The sequence below is a fragment of the Aythya fuligula genome, chromosome 3 (assembly GCF_009819795.1).
Source record: "Aythya fuligula isolate bAytFul2 chromosome 3, bAytFul2.pri, whole genome shotgun sequence".
Lineage (NCBI taxonomy): Eukaryota > Metazoa > Chordata > Aves > Anseriformes > Anatidae > Aythya > Aythya fuligula.
In genome coordinates, this window is record NC_045561.1 from 88566872 (window position 1) to 88586419 (window position 19548).

At 38.4% G+C, this 19548-nt stretch overlaps 1 protein-coding gene across 1 annotated transcript in view; it reads left to right on the forward strand.

Moving 5' to 3' along the window:
* LMBRD1 (LMBR1 domain containing 1) overlaps window positions 1–4901 on the forward strand; it is a 74111-nt gene extending 69210 nt beyond the window's left edge. Inside the window, exons 15-16 of the mRNA XM_032184293.1 lie at window positions 3191–3282; window positions 3413–4901. Of these exons, the coding sequence (XP_032040184.1) occupies window positions 3191–3282; window positions 3413–3532 (212 nt within the window). The 3' untranslated portion in view covers window positions 3533–4901. The remainder of the gene's footprint in view (window positions 1–3190; window positions 3283–3412) is intronic.
* Window positions 4902–19548: the final 14647 nt, after the last annotated feature.

The window sequence follows — 19548 nt, forward strand, 5'->3', positions numbered from 1 at the left end:
CAATATTTCTTTTATGTTGGGCAGCCTCAAATAACTCAGCAGATGCAGTTCCCGTTCCAGTAGAAGGAAGTAATCTCTCTTCCATGGTCCTGCTGGCTCTACTCTTCTTAGTGAGGCATGGTTTTCAGTTACATTTTTTCCATTGCAGTTACACATTGGTAACTCCACTTTCAGTTTGTTTCCCAGAACACTGAGACACTTTCTGCAAAGTTGCATTTTAGCTGGTTGATCTTTGGCCTGCACTGTTGCTTTGTGTTGTTTTGTTCCAGGTACTTCCCATTTGTCTTGATTGAGCTTCAAGTATCATTTAAAGGGGCTGCAATAATTGGCTCCCTCTGGACAACATCCTTACCACATAGTGTGTTGGACCTCTGTTCCTTGCTTCCTTATAATTTGATCTAGAGACTTAGTGAGGATGTAATCTGTTATTATCCAGTTCATTAATGAACAGGTAAAACCAGTGTGCACCTCAATACTGACTCCCAAAGAATGCCAGGTTTTTTAAATTACTTTTTTCACATCTATTTGTACCTTTCCTCTAAGACTATTTTTAACATCCTCTTATGAGAGCTCACTGTTCTGAGATGCAGAAAAAACAGACTGCAATATATGTAAATAAGTTGTTGGTTTATGCACTGAAGACTCAGATTATAGCTGTTTAGGCTCTTTGATTTGTTTATCAACAGATTTCTTTATCCTTGCAATTCACTTCCCAGAAAAAGCCTTTGTTCAAGGTTACGAGTAAATTGAGCCTAAGGGTTTTCTAATTCACCAGAATGAAAAACTTTCAGTGGACCTGAAGTAAAATGTAGTAGTCTTTTTGAGCAATCATGGCTATTAGCACTTGTTGCTTGGTATCCTTTGTTTAAGAAACCTTTCTGTCTTGAATCCTTGTTTTTTGGCTTGATTGCTTGGTCAGCACTACATAATATGCTTAATTCTTAGTGGTAACAGTTGCCTATGAGAAGCTTGGTAGTTTTCCTGTACATGCCTTTGTTCCAAAAGGTCGAGATACTGTCAGTGTTATTCACAAGTATCATTCTTAATAAAAAGATTTTTATCTTATTTCAGGTTGCTCATTAACCTATTCTAAATTCTGTCATTGTAGGAATAAATTAAATGTTGTTACATCAGCCTATTTAGTAATATCTTAGTTCAGAAGGAAGAACTAATACTTACTTGAACTTGTGACACACATTCAGTTGAAATGTTTTCTCAAGGTCAAATCGTTCTAAAATATTTACTACCGTTTATTTAATCCAATTACAGTAGAGAGACATCTGAAAGTCCTTTAGCTGTTCTTTAATTCAAGTAACCAGCTGGAGAGCTGCAGATGGTGTTGACAATACTATCTGCAGTTATGAAGCATCTTTACTTTACCACTATTTCTTAGCTTTACTTCACCTTTCTTATGGCAGTGTCATCCTAGCAAATGATGGAATGTAGTGTGCTACTTCACTTTTCCTCTCGTGTAGGGTATGTGCTCTTGAATGGTATCAACAGGGGAACAAAACTGAATTTAGTTATGTGAAGAAAACTGGAACGCCAGGAAGGATTGCTTCAGCAAAATTCCTCTACTTGCCATGTACTTTCACTTGATGCTAGTGGAGAAGCATGCTTTCTCTACATGAACTGTTCTGCATTTTAATTATTTGTAGAATGTCTCTGTGTTGTATGCCTAGTGTTGAGTACTTGTGAAATCCCAGTTCAGCTCTTTTTGTCTGCTGATACTAACTTGCAGCCTGTTAGGCTAATGGAAATCGATGTGCTGCATAAAGTAGGAGTTATCTTAATATTTTAATTATTATTCTGTTATTTTTATCAAATATAATTCATTGATGGATTGTTGGGCGGGAGTTTTGTCTGTTTAGATACAGGGTATTCTAGACATTGTAGAAATTTGGTTTCACAGAAGATTACCTTGGCAAGGCCAAGCAGCAGACCTTCCTAAGACCTTCCTGAGAAGGTCTATCCTTAACCCCTACTTTTCCTCTCTCCAGAAGTAGTGAGCTGTAGTATGTGGTGGTGTTAAAGCAGCTTCTCTGATGTGGAACTGTAATCTTTAAACAAAATACTTGCCTTTGGAAACTGATATTTGTCTGTTTGTAGCTTGTTAGATGGCTCTTAGAGTGAAATTACCTAATTATCACTTGCAACTTCAGAAGTGGAAAGCTCAGTTGCATCTAGGGGGTATTTCCAAACCTGGTGTAAGAAGTGACTGAAAATGAGCCAAATTCTGATTTGGTTGTGTTCTCTAGTGTTCAAACTGTTTAGATGCCAGTCTCTGCACTGAAATAGCCTTTAGGTGAGGTTTAGGGCATAGTAAATGAGAAAAATAAGAGGTCATGTTATTTTGTAGCATGAACTCAATGCATTCTTCCTTGTTTTGGAGCAGTGATTCAACTGGCTTGCATGTCCTGCTGACTACCCTCTTACATGATCTATCAAATGTTACAGTCTGTGTCATGTACAAGCCTTTATGCTACCAGGCTGCAGTCTTAGAAATGTCTTGACAATTTGATTCTTAATTGTTAAAAATAAATAAATAAATAAAAATCTGCCACTTTATAATGGCAAAGAATACTTGCATGTTTTTAAATGTGGCTGCGTTTACAGTTTACAGAATAAGATTTGACCAGCATTGTCAGGTATTAGGTGCAAATAACACTTCAGCTTTCTGTGTCACCAAAGATCCAGTGTGTGTACATGTGTGTTGCCTACACAACTCAACATTATTGTTGACTTAAATTTTTGCAAAATGTATGCACTTACAGTAAGGAGAGGGTTGTTTTTTGTTGTTGTTTTTTTTTTTTTTTGAGGTACTGAGGTGCATTTTTAGTACAGCATTTGCTTTTTATCTCCTCTTTATGATTACAGTTCATGTAAAATGGAAGATGATTATAATAGGATGTATGCCAGAAGAAGCAATAATTGATAGATCTGTACAAATACCCAGTAGTAATGGGATTACCTGTGTAACCGTCAGCTTTCAGTGCCATTCAGTGTGCAATAATCAAATATCCCTCTGCTATATAATTTTGATAGGATAGTACATTTGATTTAGTGGAGTGGAATTGTTTTTAAAAGCTGAATACCCTCTGAAAGTGCTGAATTGCTATCCTATAAGTAAATTGGAATTAGTTGATTTTATTTGGTCTGTGTTAATCAGTACTATTTGCTTTCCTTTTAGATCAGTGTATTGTTACTCGGACATACCTTTTCCTTCACAAATTTTGGTTCTTCAGTGCTGTCTACTACTTTGGCAACTGGGCGTTCATTGGAGTAAGTACTTTTAATTTGGAGATCGCTGATAATCATCACAGAGTTATTTGCCTCACCACACTGCTATTCAGTTTTACATTTGTTGCCCTTAATTGACTAAGAATTAACTTTACTTATTTTAAATTTTCAGGTCTTTTTAATTGGATTAATTGTATCATGCTGCAAAGGCAAGAAATCAGTCATTGAAGGTGAAGTGGATGAAGATGATTCAGATATGAGTGATGACGAACTGTCTGTTTATTATCGTTGATAGCCTTTTACCTTCAAGATGGGAAAACGTAACGTAAAATAATGTTGAAAATAATATCCATGAATTGCTATTCAAATAAGCATCCTTGTACCTGTAAAAATAAGTGTTCTTGCTTACAGGGGGTCAAAAACTGAATGTCACTTCAGTATCTCTGTTATATCAGAGCAAATAGTGAAACTGGATTTGAATAATATATAGAAAATACTGTTTTATGATTAAATGTATATGTGTAACTTTCTGATGTACGATTTGATAAACTGACTGCAATTATTTCGTAACTCATGTTGTTTATCTCTTAACTTATGCTTCATAAATGATTTCATACCTAACTTATAGAACACTATTTTTTTATTCAAGCTCATAAATAAAGTGGGCTAAAATCCTGCAAATTGCTGATAGAAACATTGCTAGGAAGATGTGGATCAAGTTTTCACTTCCAGGCGAATGCAACTTAACTTCTGCATTAACTTTGCTGATATTTCTGGGATTCCCATAATAAACTATAGCTGGTACGACACCATATTTGAAGTATGCCAGAAACCTGAATTTGAGGTACATAGCAAGTTCCCAGTATATGAAGAATAAGTCACTTGCACTGTCTTATCGCTATAAAGCTACAGTAGAATCCTCTAGTAACCACGAGGTGGCTTTTGCTCTGTAAGGAAAATTGTTAGTGTAAATGACAATATTCAGCACTGTTGCAGTGTTTTAGTGTGGCTCAGTTCTGAAGCTGCCAGGTGCCTGACTCAGTAATAACCAATGGAATAATTAAGATTTAATCAACTGTCAATTTATTTTTTCTCTAAGGCATATTGTCTAGTTTGAAGCTTTTCAATTTTTAATGTAAATGTTGTCAACTTGTTTACAAGCCAAAAAGTTTATATAAAAACAGTCCATAAACGTTTTTGTCCTTCATATATCTTTAAATATATAGTTACTGAGCTATATTTTTGAGACTGATAAATTTCTTGAGGCAGAAGAAATTCTTTGGCAGCCTGTGAAAGAGCAAATATTTACAGCTACAGGTTTTTAAAGTTCTAGTGCTACCTGAGGGGATGTTATAGTCCACACAAACACATGAAATGTAATTCAGGTCATCTTAATAAGTTAAGTAATTATTGAAGTATACGGAAACTTACCTTATGTTCTGCTTATGTATGATGTTGGCAAATTCTTTAAAACTGACAGCTTTCTGCTCAGTTGTTTCAAGAACAGTATGCCTCCCACTGTAGTATTTCAGAACAGCAGGAACTTCTGAATTTTAATTCAGTTCCAGTATTTAGGGAGTCTTAGATGAGTTGCTTAGTTAATTTGTGAATATTGGGATCTAATGTTTGGACTCTCACAGGAACAAAAAAAAAAAAAAAAACAACAACCAAAAACATGAAAGTCTTCTGTGCCAAGTATTCCAATATCCATGTTCATGTGGCAACGTGGGTATCAGATCCTGATCATAAGCTGCAAGTATGCAGTCAAGGTTGCTGAACTAATGGTAACACGTTTGTTTGCTGCCAGTGTGATGTTTGAAAGGACAGAAATATATTTAGATGCTGATAGCAGGTACTGGAGGTTGATTAGGCAGTCTGAGTTACCTTTTACTAGAATGAGCTAAATTCTATTTAAACATGACCATGGGGAAACTGGCAGGGAATTATAACAAGTTAAATGACTCAGATGGAAAGTGGAGCCTGATGCTGGCTGTGTGGAAGCTCCTTACAAGCTGCATCCAGAGGCTATCAAGACTTTACAGCAAATGGTTCTTTGTGGATGCACTGGCTGAAAAGTTACATGAGCTAATTTAAGTAAAGTTAACTGCTCAGATGTCCTTTTTTTTTTTTTTGAGGGTTTTATTCATATTTCATCAAAAGATTTAATTGATTATAATTCACTTCCCTTCTCTGGCTGTGTCATACACAGGTTTGTTCATTAATATTTCTGATCCTAAGACTGGGCTGTGATACCCAATTTTGTAGAGTTGCATCCATTCAATTTCAGCTTCCCACTGAGGTGATTGCTACTTGTCTGGGGAAGATTGGCAGGAGGGTATTGCTTTTGTGCCATGCAGCTGCTTGTGAGTTGCATGCAGTCCCAGGCCAGGATGCTTAACCATCCCTGGATGTTTGTCACTCTGTTGGCTTCTCCTGCTTCCAGGCTTTTCTTAATTTCTAGATTCTTCCCAATCTAGTCCTGATCCACTTTTGATGTGGTGGCATTGACTCTCTTGCCTCTTTCCTTCTTTCCTTAGGAGGATTTGGTAAGTACTGCTTGTCTAATCCAGCTGTTACCAAGACTTTTACAACTAGACCCTTATTACTAGTAAGAAGCAGGCCATGAGACTTCAGAAGTTTTATTTCATTTTTTATTTTCTCTCACCTTTTGTAATACAAGTAGTAAATAATTGTCAGCATTCATAATCCAAATTGTTTTTCACCTGTCCCACCCTCACTAAAGTTTCTCAGGAGTTCAGCTGAAAATTTTGACTGACAATATTTTAAAAGGTTTTGTATGCACTAATGTAATTCTCTAGAATATAAGAATTCATCTCTATTTAGCACTTCCTTCATGTGATGGAAACTTGACGTGTTTAACTGAGCTGTGCCTTTAAAATGAGCCCAAGGTGCTGTTGAATTGTGTGTGAAGTCACCAGCTAGATTTGAACGTCCCGTATCACTCAATAAAGTAGACTAGCGCTGAATGTAAGATAGCCAGGACTTAAATGCTTGTTATTGATCAGTACTTGCAGCAACTTTTAAGAAACAGAACTTCCAATATATTTTTTCATTGTCTCTTGTGCTGTGTTCAATAAAATACCAGAAAGTAAAACAATGAATTACTTTTCTTCCACAAAGTTATTCTTTCTGCAGTAGCTCTTGTAATGTGACTGCTATAATTGACTTATTGGGCTTTTAGCTGTGAAGTGATCATCTAGAGTTTTCTGCAGGTTTTTCAGCAAATTTGAACTTGCCAGTCATGTTATAACACAATATTCTATGTTGTAAGGGAACTTCTGACATCTTCAATTAAGTTTCAAAGATGTAATTTTTTCTGCTCTAAAGTCACTTAAAATAGCATCAGAATTGTTTCACTGTTTTGAGTACATGAATAATGTTCCAATTTCATCTGCGTGAGCTTTTGGAACTTCTGAATAGGTGTAGTGCTGCAGTCAGACTTGGCATATATTTGGGTTTTTGGTTGTATTTTCTAATCAGTTTCTATTGTGTTTGAGGCTTGTGAACATTCAGAAGCTAGTGAGCTTTAAATCTTACTGATTTTAAACTACTGTCACCACAAATATGCTTAATAGAATTCAGCAGCAACACCTGCCAAATGGGACCTCTTCTTGCTACTTATTCTGCAGTGATTGATGGTTTATCTACAGTTACAAATCATAAATACAATAAAGCCTGTAATAACCTGCTTCATTTCTTAGCTGAAAGCCGACAGTATGCAGCAGATTTCCTGCTGATTGTCAGAAACTAATGAAAAGCCTTTCCTGGTGGAGTGCAAAGCAACATTTGGTACCTTTCTTGTATTCTTTTGCTTGGACTTCAGGTGGAGATGTGAAGGTGGACTTAATATTTTGCATTCAAAACAGTAATCTGGTAGGTAGAGTGTATCTATACCAGAATCATGCCACACAAGACATTCATTTCATACTTAGTGTGGTAATTTAAACTGCATCTTACAGTGCTCAGGTTTTGCATAGAAGTAATCAGCGTAGACATAAATCTTCAGGTTCTTTGAGATATTTTCTACTGTTTGGAAAGTGTTTCTTGGGTTCATAGCTGTTTTGTTACTTAACTTCGTGAGTGCAAGTTCCTGAATTATACAGTGGCTCATGACAGAATTTGGAGAAAATTTACCCTGTTAGAAAAACTATTATGCAGTTTATTCTAAAATATTGATAACTTACTGGCATGCAAAGCAGCATTACAGTTGAAGTGTTTAAAATAGTAAGAAAAAGCTGAGAGAGTGAGCATAGAAGGTAACTTATTTCTGTGTAAGTAGATACTCAACCTGTTCTGACAGCATTAAAACGGTGAAGTTAGTCTGGGAAGGAAATAAATCGTTCCTTTTGACACTAGGTAAGGGGAAAAAATCATCCCTTCCTGAATTCAAGTCTAAAATAATTTGAAATACGCATAAGTTATAGCATTCTTCAGGCTCTTACCTTAAAATTATAGATCATTCCAACAAATTTCATTACACTTGTGTAATCTCTCGCAAACTTCTGCAAAGTCAGCTATCTTACGAATAAAGCAAAGAAATCCCTGTGTTTCCTGTAAATGTGTATTTTGACTACTTTCCGTGGAAAAAAAACACGTTGTTTTGATTGTGGTAAGAGTTTATTTTCTGTTAATATAATAGCCTGAATCTTAAAACAAGTTCTGTTTCTAAATTAAGCTTGTTTCTCTGGATTATCTCAACTGGCAAATTCCAGTGTTCTTGACCAGTTTCAGGGAGCTGTTTCTGTTACACAAATTGTCTGGAAGTTGGGCTGACTTAACATCCTCCTGCTCAGGGGGATTACATGAATGGTATCACTTAGAGTTGTACCTTTAAGATTATTATCCACTTAAAATAGACAGTTTAAGCATGTCTAACACAACTAGCTCTGTAGTTCCCGTCCTGATTCACCTCTAAGAAAAGAGTAATATATTTAGGGAATTAGAGAACTTATCTTAGCAGTGAACCACACAGACACAACATACAGCTTCAACTTTTCAAGCAACTTAGAAGTGTGATGTCAGAGTTCTTAGTGTGAGAATCCACGTATCCCCTGTAAGGCTGGACTGTGGGAACGCTCAAAGCAAACACAAAGCTTATTAACATGTGTCTAGTTCCTACTGTAATTTAAGTCTGTGGGCTTTCCACCAGAATGTATTGAACTTCCTCTTGAGGAAATAAAAGAGACTGATTTAGAGACTCTGCTAAGCTGTTTAATCATAAATCATTATGTTGCTGTGATCTATACAGAGTGTGAAAATTCTCCCATAACCTGTAAGTATATTGCTTCAACCAAGAGTGCTTCAGAATCAGAACAGCAAGAAGGACTCTTATTAATGTGAATGTCCATGATAATTTTATTCCTTCCCCCCTCAAAAAAAAAAAAAAAAGGCAGCAAGTGGACTTTATTATTACTTTATTATTGTATTAAGTGATTGAAAGAATGTCATGGGACTGGAACATTTAATTCTAACATGTAATGTGTGATCTAAAGATAGAGTTTAAGTCCTAAGTTTCTCTGGGTTGCATTTGTTCTCTAAACTTTTTAGTTAGAACAATACAAACATGAGTCCTTATTTCCTGCTGATACCAGGATTATTTTAGGATCAGATTTTTAAAAATGATGGGTGTAGCTGAAAGCTTCTGAGTCCAGATCTTAAGTGATTTTGGAATATGCTGCTTTGATTTTGTATTTTCCCAAAGTACTTCAAACACAAACTATTTTCCTTTCCAGCTCATGGAGGAATTAAAATATATATGCATATCCTTTTAATGAAGAGTTGAACAAGCCAGAAGTTTTTCTGTATTTGCAGATAACATTCTTGATAAATTAACGCTCAACTAACATGTTTGTGGTAGAAGTTCCCTCATTGTGCCCCCAGTTCTGATAGGCAGTAGAACAGCATTTCTATTAAGCAGTATTATGCAGTAGAAGAGATTTCTGTTCAAAAGCTGGATTGCGTCTTTCTTGAACTCCCTTTGAACATGGTGGTAGGAAACAATGATAAAGAACACTTATTTTTTTAAAATACTTATTCGATATGACTTCTAGCCCTGTGCTATTTCAAGCCTATCCAGATGCTACCTGACAGTATGTGGGAAGATGCAGACATCTCTAGGGAAACAGTGTTGATGAAAAAGCAGTTTTCCTTGATGAGACAACGACTTGGGGAAAAGACTCATCCACGTGCTACATCTATAGAGTATCTTACAGCTTGCACTGTACAGCTCAGCACGGTACTACGTTTTAGATAACCTGATGTCTAATAGATGCTACTTCACTCTAGGTGATTTCTCTTTGTGGGGACAGATAACGTTGAAGGACAGTGTATGTAAAACCAGAGTGCTAAGAAAAGAACTTCTCTGTTAGAGGTAGAGATGACCTAATGGCTCATACTTTGCTTCCTGTTCTTTGATCTACAAAGAAGGAATCAGATCCTTCCTGATTAGATAGTCATAAATAGATATGCCACTTACCTGGAGGTATGACTTTACACCTTTTGTAGGTGAGAAATGATCTTTGATGGAAGCTGGGCAGGGGCTGAATCTAATTTTTCTTAGACCTGTCACTTGAATTACCTTGTATTCATAACAACGATGGATGAAAAGATGTGGGCAGAACTCAGTCTGAGCAAATCTTGAGCTGTCCAATCCTAGATATCTCTAATTCAGATCCTTGTATATTCAGAGATATTCTCTGCAGATGTGCCTAAAATCAGATTGCATTAAATCTGAAGTGCAGCTGGAACTACACACTCCCTTCTGGCTGCAATACCTTGCCCAGTGCTGGTAGGCCATTATGCTGTCCTTAATTTGGATGGAATAAGCTTTGGCTTTCACGTTGAGAAAAGTATCCTCATCACCATGTTCTAAGGGAGCACTCGCTACCCCTGCTGTTGAATGTGGTCTGTTGCAGATACCTAAACATCTCTTGATGTCAGAGAACCAAAAGAGCTGTGCTCTACAGTGCACATGCAAGGTAAGAGCAGTTGTGGTGCTCTGCCTACAGAGGGTGGTGCACCTGCCTGGCAGCAAAGTGAGATTTGTGGCCTTGGAGGTATTCCAGAATCATTAGGTCTATCTTGCAGGATTGAGAAAAAGCTGCCCTGTAAGTGCAATCGAGCAAAAGACCACTCATTCAACCCTCATCCTGCCATGCTACCCTGCTGAAAGGAGGATTTTTCCAGCTGTAGAACCAGTGCTGCCCAAGTGATGCTTGTGGAACCAGCACTGGCGTGCAAGACAAGTGGTGCCAGCCATAGGTGGTATCAGTAGAAACCTGCATCCCACTAACAGCAATGCTGCCTTCTTCCAGAGATGGAGCGCATCCACTTTTGCTTTAGAAGAAGCTTTAGATCAGCATCCCGACAAGCTGGCATCCTCCTACAGTGGAGCAGAGAGCTGCTTTAATGCTTTTCAACTGCTTCCACAGATTTCCAATGCAGCCTGCAGAAGTCATGTGAGGATGGTTGTCTCATCCTCTTAGCTATGTGCGAACAGGCCCTGTTTTGACAGGCTTGCTGGATGTGTCTTCGCAGTTCTCAGTGAGGCTTCCAGGTCTCCTGCCAAAGACACAGCGACAAGTACGTCATTCAGGCTTGGCAAACCTATGGTGGGGCTTGATGAGCAATGTGGAGAAGGGCTGTTCTCCACATACATGGATTGGTCTTAAGGAATATACTCTGAATAGAAATGTTTCCATATCAGTGTCCTCTCTTAGGCTAGTGCGTGCACAAATCTTTGTAGCAGCAACAGTCTTGTCTGATATGACGGCGATTGTCTTGGACTGAAGTTATCTCTTAAAAATGCTAGCATATCACTCCTGATGGTGTTACTTTTAACCTTACACCATCTGTTTCTCTAGGGTCTTAAATAAATTTACATGTTTGTCTTAAGTTAAGCGTAGAACTAAACTCATTATTATCCAAGGATGATTTTTTTTTAGGCAAATTTGTAAAATTAGTTTTACAATTTACTTAAAACTGCCTTTTCAGGATTGCAATACAGTTCCATGGGCAACTGATCTCAAAGTGCTTTGAGGAGTCTACTCCATTTTGTACAAAAATGTTGCAAAATGTATTCTCGAGTGCTGTCTGAATTGCATTTAATTAATTTGGTTGCCTGGCTGAGTTCACCTAAATCATGATCATCTCAAGAATAAAAGTACACTCATGCTGTACCTAGTGTCCTGTTGCCTTCTGACATGGATGTATTGTTTGGACACTTCCCAGAACTGTTCTTAGTGATTATTTTGCAAAGCTTCATTTTTTTTTCAACTGCAAAGATTATGCTACTAGTTGGCAGATGTATGGGAAATAAAAAAAAAGTAAATTTCATCACAGCTCATACAGCATCATTATTTTTTGAAATATGCCAGTACTCCCAAATCTGTACTGCTCCTGTGTGAGCAATTGCAGTTATAAAACTTTGCGTCTTGGACTTGCCTATCGAATTGCATGCAGGATGAGAGCTGTTCTCCATGGTGTAATGGATTCAGCTATCTCCTCTTGTTCCCGGTGCAGTGACTGTCATCAATGTGAAGGAGGAAAAACTATCTGATGTGCTCCAGAGGGGTGTTGGCGTGGTATCTCTGGAGTTCCCCAGCAAGCTATATGTAGTTCTTAATTGTTCGTAAAGCGCATTTAGCTGTTTGCCATTGTGTTACTCTCAGAAGAGCTAGTAATGCCTCCTGCTGTTTGCATCTCGTATGTTCATATGATTAGTTCTTGGTTATGAAAAATGCTTTTCTGCTGTAGTGTGAATCTGATTTTAAAAGCTTCCCAGAGTGGAAACCATTGCCCCAAAGTGGCGAAACGACTGTTTTGTTACAGCTCATCTCAGCCAAGAGATAGGAATGTTAAGTGTCATAATGCAGACACTTCTATGTTTTATTAATATATGGGTTGATGTAACGTATAAAGAATAATGTAAATTATTTTGCATTTAAGCATGCTTTGACTTATTGGAAGCGAAAGTCACCAAAACCAGGGAGGGTATTCTCTTTCTTGAAGCAGATTATTTTTAGCGAGAGAGGTACAAAAATATATTTAAGGAAGTGAAATGGTGCCTATTTGAATTAAGAACAATAACATTTCCCTTGGGTAAGGAAGAAATAGGATGAGAATGGAACTGCATCATGCTGAACTGCTCTAACAGCTTGCTGCCAAAAGGGATAATTCTGATCCATTTTTTCTGCCCTTCTCTGCATAATCTTTCTGCATCTAGCGTTACTTTGTCTGTGAGCTGAGTTAGTCTGCTGCTTCAATAGTTTTAAATAAAATATAGCAGTGTTCAGAAGGTGCAAGGGGAGGGGATGGACTGCGTGACTGGGGTGGAGGAAAAGGGCTGGGGAAGGAGCATGGCTGCCTTTCTTGGGACAGCCAGCAAGTTGTTCATAGGATCATGCTGGAAGTCTTTGAAATACTGTCCACCCTTTGGGAGCCTCCAGAAGGACACTTGTAAGAATTGATGTGCTCTACTAGAGATGAGGAAGGCCCCTTGTCAGGGCTGCAGACTTGGATATCAAGGTGGATGTGATACTCTCCTAGCCACGCTGGAGGATGCTTATTTGGCTACGGGAGACCTTTCTGCTTAGTCTTAGACTGCTGTGGAGCTGTGGCCTATGGCAGTCTGATTTCCCAGGGCTCCTCTTTTTCGCATCCCTTCCCCTGTTCTGCCTCTAGCTCTAACCATGCATTAATCTTACCTGCTTCAGTGGGCTGAACTGGCAGTACAGAGATTATATATTTTTTAAAAAGATTTTTTTTTGAATGTTTTTCTGTAGCTTAAATTAGATGTACTCTATCAGGCAAGTTGATAATGTGACATTTTTTACATAAGAGTGCAGCAGATCTGCAGTGTGCCTTTGCAATGCCCTGCTCTCTTGCACGTGGCCTGGATACCCAAAGGGTGGCAGACGTGCATGGACTGGCGAAGAGTTAGTGCCCACAGGGAAAGAAGCCAAGCTTTTTAACAGGTAGCTACAAAAGAGTTCTTGGACTGTGGCGAGGTGTTGCAGTGCATGCTTGCTTCAGGAGGGTCCCTGAGGAGCTGGTCAGAAAGAGACAGGACAGCTTTCCATCAGCTTTCTGTTCCATAAGAAGGAAGTGCATTTTTATTGCCTGAGCAGGTGGGTTTACAGCAGCTTTGGAGTAAGCCAGACCCATGGAGGATCAGCAAATCCAAGGGTATGTGCTCCGTGCAGGTAATGGTGTGTAATGGCTGAGCTCATTCCATGATGGTAGCTGTTTCACAGCGGAGTTTTAAAGGGGCTACTTACCAGCTCTTTTGGGAATCCCCAGCTTCATTCTGGGAATTGGCTTCATCTGAAGAGAACAGAGGAAACATCATAAAGCCAAACCTGTCAAAGTTCTGCATAGCTATCTTCATACAAAGTTTAATTGCTGTGTCTAGCAAAAGTATGGGTATGTGATTTTGCAGGTGAAAAAAAAATATATGCAATGAGGTGTATTAGATGAAATACTACATAAAAATAAAAAATAAGTGAAAATACTTCAGTTTGAAAACCAGTTATTTAAGGAATTCAGCTTTTTTTCTGAGACCAATGGTGTCTTAAATATACAAAAATAGTCAGTTTACATTATTTCTGCAAGGATATGTTTCAGGCTAGAAGAAATCCAGCAGGAAAAGCAGGACTGGAAGAAATCTGATGGTCATGTAGACTAACTGGAACATCGTATACTACTATATAGGCATTTGTGCAGTATTGTATCATACCCATTAGTGGTTTTGAGTTAATTCAGAGAGAGCTCTAGACAGTCTATCTCAATGGCTGTTATCCTTTCAGATATACCTAACGAAGTGCTCTACTGTAAATGAAGTTGGCATCTTTTTGTTCGCGCTAGAAGTATAGAAAACAGTTGTTCACTGTTCCTTTAGTGATCCTTGTTTGTATCGTAAGACTGTTGCCATGATTTCTTTCTTTTCCCTGCTTCCTGACTTTTTTTTTTTTTTAATTTTAGAAAAGAATTTTTCTAGTGTCTTGCTGTGTAGAATGGTCAGGGTTTTTTTTTTGAACCTCCTTTTATTCTTACTACCGTTCCATGGATGCTTTTGACTTTGTCTGTCTTTGTTCAACTATAGCATTGAAAACAGGACAAAAAAATCCATTCATGATTAAAAGGATAAGCACTGCAGTCTCTATTAACCCCTGGATTTTTTGGCTGAGTTTCTACTTCAGTTTCATATTTCTGCACTTTTTTCTAAAATGTTGCAGGATAAAGAAAAAAGGCTAATAAGAGTATTGCCAAACAGCTTGCAAGTGTCTTAACAGAACAAGTTGCATTTATTTTTAGCAAAGTATTCCCAGTGGGGGAAAAATGTATAGTACAGGAAAAATGCGGACCTTTTTTTCTTGCAATTGTACTTTGGTCTGTCCTTTTTATGTCCTTAGACAACAGAAGAGGAAATTCAGTTAGCTACTGGAGTGCATAAAAGGAATGTGGAATGCACAAGTTGAAGGCTAATGTGAGACACAGAATGACATGCAGAAAGGAGATACTTCAATTTCAGTAAAAGGTAAATCTTGTAAACATCAGTAAGAAAACAGGGAAGGACTTCTCTGCTACTCAGAGCAGGAAAGGTAATTAACATGCCTGAGTAAGATCATCTCAAGATCATTGCCTTTTTATTGCACCAATGCTTACTGAAAAGGTTGGATGGCTGACTGTTGTGGGCTGGCGTCTGAAAGACCTAATCTGTAGATAAAATGATAAAATATTACCTTGAAAAATGTTGGAAAAGATTAAGAGTGTGATACTTTAGAATGGGTTAAGCCTGTTGAACTTGATCCTAAAATAGAATACCACCCTCTCTCTCACCCCTTGCCCCCTTAAAGAAAAAGCAACTGGCTGATGAAATCTCAGAGCCAGTTACTTAGAGTTGTTTTGGGAAATTCAGTGATGACATGTTGAAACATGGGGAGAAAAAAAAAAAGCAAATCTAGTGTTTGTTTCACATGGAGATCTCAAAGTAATAGAAAAATCTAACACAGTCAGCTTCATTGCTTCTCCAAGATACATACTCGAATAATTTGTAATTACCTGGAGGCTTGCCAGGAGATAAGTAATAGTTGATAGAGATTTACTGAAAACCTGTCTTGCAGACTGGTTCAATTTTCTACCCTGAGAAGGTATGGGCGTTGTGGGCAGAGAAGAAAGCTCTGGCTTTAGAAAGCATTTTGACAGTCTTGATGACATTCTACAATAGTATCATTATGGACCTGGATGAGAGAATGGAGAATAGATTTAATAAACTTGCAAATAGTTGAATTCTGGGGAGGAGTGCAAGCACTCTAGAATGAAAGAATAAAATTTAAAATGCTCTGACAAATGGTACGAATGGGTGCTGTGGTCAGGAGGAAAGCCAATGTGAAGAACAAGTGGCTACTGGTTATAATTTAGGGAAGGCTCTGGAAAGTACTGTGCATTACCAGCTAAATAAGTAGAGCTTGTGGCCACAGTATTTTTAATTCCCTTAACAACTTCATAGAATCATAGAATATCCTGGGATGGAAGGGACCCACAAGGATCATTGAGTCTAACTCCTGGCTCCACACACACAAACACCCAGAAATCAAGCCACGTGTCTGAGAGCATTGTCCAAACATTTTTTGAGCTCTGCCAGGGTCAGTGCTGTGACCACTTCCCTGGGGAGCCTGTCCCAGTGCCTGACCACCCTCTTGGTGCAGAATCTTTTCCTCACCCCCAGCCTGACCCTCCCCTGTCCCAGCTCCATGCCGTTCCCTCGGGTCCTGTCGCTGTCCCCAGAGAGCAGAGCTCAGCGCCTGCCCCTCCGCTCCTCTCGTGAGGGAGCTGCAGGCCACTATGAGGCCTCCCCTCAGCCTGCTCTGCTCTGGGCTGAGCAAACCAAGGGACCTCAGCCACTCCTGTGTAGATAAAAGTATAGTAGACTTGCAAAAAAAAAAACGTGAAATTACTGTTCCACTTAGCAATCTTAAGGCCTTACCTGCCGTACTTCCTACTGCTTTGTGTAGTGTGTTTCAGAAACAAATAAGCAAATGTGAGAAAATTCCCAGGAGAGTAACAGGAAAGACTAGGTGTTAAAGTATAACTGACCAGGACAGGCTGGCTGAACTTGTGGGAAACTTATTCTAATAGTAAGAACAGTGAACTCATTGTTTAGGAAAGTTATGGAGTCTATCATGAGAGATATTTGTCTTCCCTGTTCTTAAGCATCTGTTTGAAGGAAATTAGATGTCTGCCTTTACTGTGTCAAGGAGCTGCAAGATCTTGCATTATTCTTCCAAATGCTTAAGCTGTCACAGGAAGGCTTGCACTCATGCAAACGAGTACGTGTTAGAGCCCTTGTCTCTCTATCTAACATCTGTCTTGTAGTAGTGGACAATACTTTTGCTCCTCAAGATTTTCTGTTAGTCTGTTACTTTCCATATGGGAAAGTAAGTGAAATTGAGATTATATAGTTTTGTTTGTTTGCTTAGAGTATATTTGTAGTGTGATGGTATTTCCATGTTGATGTTGCCTGTAAATTAGTTGTAGTTACTGCATATTCTAGGTGCATAGAGACGCTGAATTCACACTATAGAAAGAAATGGTCCATCAGAAGTTAATTCCCCTTCATAGTGGTTTGTATGACAAAGCTGTCACCGTTTTTTAAAATAGTGTCAAGGAGCAACAAATTACACTTCTGACTTCAGCTGATGTTATCTTTTCAGGAAGAAAAAACAAGACTGAATATCTACTGCTGGTGATTACTCAGCAATTAAGATAAATTGGGGCAAAAAAAAATATTGGAAAAGCTGAGAATTGATTACAGTGATACAAAATCAATAATGGAAACAGGCTGATTTGAAACAGTTTCTGAAGGTAAGCAAGTAGTTTAGAGAAAATCAAAATGTGGTAATAAGCTGCACTTAAGTGATACACATTCACCCTCCCTCCCCATTCCCCTGTTAAAGAGTATTTGTGTTCCTGTTTTCACATTGAAGCACGGGTAACAAGAGCTATTCAGTTAAAGATTGCCATAAAATGTTATCCTCAGAACACAGAAGAAAATGAAAAGGAAAAAACAAAAGTGGAAAACACTGTAGAAGAAAATGCAGCTGATTTGATGACTTTTTCACAGGTTCACAAAGACATACAGCTGTCTTTGTACTGCTAACAAATAAGTTTTCTTATGTTCCAGTCTTTCCTTGGGAATTGAATTAAAGCTATTTCATGACTTTTGACTTTTTGTTGTACCCCAGTGAGCGGCAGATAATGACCTTTTCCAGCTTTTCTGGAATTTCCTCTTTTCATGGCCCTGATATCTGTCAGTTCTAATAACAGAAATAGGTAACACAAGAACAGCTGTAGTGGGTCAGACTAAATGCATGTCTAGTCCAGGATCCTGAAAGCGCAGGGAAGGAGACAAAAATACATCTGTAGTGATGCTTTCCAAAACATATTCTCAATATCCAGCAGTTCACTGGGGCCTTGTCTTTTCTCTCAATTTCCATCCAGAATTCTCACATTATTTATTTTTTTCACTTTCTTTTCACCTCACTGTTTTTATTGGCTTGGATTCAATGCCAGTTCAATATAGCCATATGGTGTTTGGTTGGTTTACAGCCTAGATGGAGGAAGGTTGTTATAACCTGCTCTACTATTTATAATGAGTAATAGTAATTGGCAAAAGAGATGTAGGAATGTAGATTGGGTATGACCAAGTACTCACCTGGAAGATTTATTTTTGAATTTGCTTTTGTTCCTATTTAAAAAATAGCATTGTCTTCAGATATCCCAGTTGTGGGTTCTGTCTTTCAGGCTGGTGGCAGTCTAAGCCTGTTTCAGCCTCTGCTAATCCAAAGTTGTTGTACTCCATTAAAATAAATAATTACTAAAGGAGGGACTCGTCTCTCTTTGTAGTGCCCCTACAAACTATCTGTTTTAATATTTATTTATGAACTACAGGACTGAGTTCTTCTCTTTTGACCAACTACATTAGTGGGTACTTTGCTACACTTAAAAGTAGATCTATGGAAAAAAGTGCTTGGTGTGAAGACCCTTGTGTCTACACTACCTGTGTATTTTGAAGTGTCTCTTTGAATTAGGTCTGGACCTTTGGACTGAATGCACATTTGTGGTTGAAGCTCCATAGGTTAACTCTACGTGCAACTTCTTGCTTTGTTTCATTTATCCCAGTTTGTACATGCTTAGAATTCTTTGCAGTATGAACCAAGGCACAGTGAGTGGAGTGGTCAAGAAACGTGCTTCAGAAATGCACTCCAGATTCAAACTGGAGTTGTGATCCATTTGCAGCTTTTGTCCTTGTACAATAGATTTATTGTAATGTTGTGGTTTAACTCCAGCAGGCATCAGAGCCACTCACTCACTCCCACCACAGTGAAATGGGGGGCAGAACTGGGTTGAGTTAAAAGTTGAGATACAATCCAAAACACAGCAAGATAGGAGGCTGTAATGAAGAAAATTAACTCTATCCCAGTCAAAACCAGGACAGATAAATATGCATTCATTTCTGAGAGGTCTGATACCTGTGAAAGACCAAAAGAAACTGGTGTCAGTGCAAATATATTGGCCATACATACATGTACATACATAGCCTGTGCTATGAGACATAACTTGCAATGGCTGTTTGATAAAACTTGTGCTGGCAATAAAACATCCCTTGGCTGTTTCACCTTGGGATGAAACAGTTGATATTTGACCTGTTCTGAACCTCTCTAGGATCAGATTCCAAGAATCCATAAGGCTCAAAAGTGCCCTTTAGCTGTTCTGTTAGCTTTCTGTATCTTAATATTTTTCTGTGTGATGACTTATGGCTGGCAGGAGGCATGAAAAATGCTTTTCCCTTCAGCCCTGGTCAGTTGTGGTCTAAACTTAGCATTACACAACTGCCGAGGAAGTGGTATGTTGCTGAAAGCCCTCAGAGGAAAGAGCTGACCCCTTGTCTGCTGGAGGAAAAGAGCTGACCCCTTGTCTGCTCTATTCTGCCTGAATTAATTTATTTCTTTATGATGCTGATGTTTATACTTTCTCTTTTGCCCCAGGTTGTATATAGCTAAAATACTTTTTTGGTATGTCTTAATTAAAGTGTGTCAGGTTCTGAAAGTGCTTCCCACAGGCACCCTGAGTTTTCTTATGGATGCCCAAGTACGGCATCCTTGACCCTTGTCAGAAAACAAGCTGCTGTGTGTCCCATTCTTAAGTAAGCCCTCTTGGCTTTGCAAGGAGCCAAAGCATGCAATTCAATCCCATGTAAATATTTGATTGAACGTTCAATTATCACAA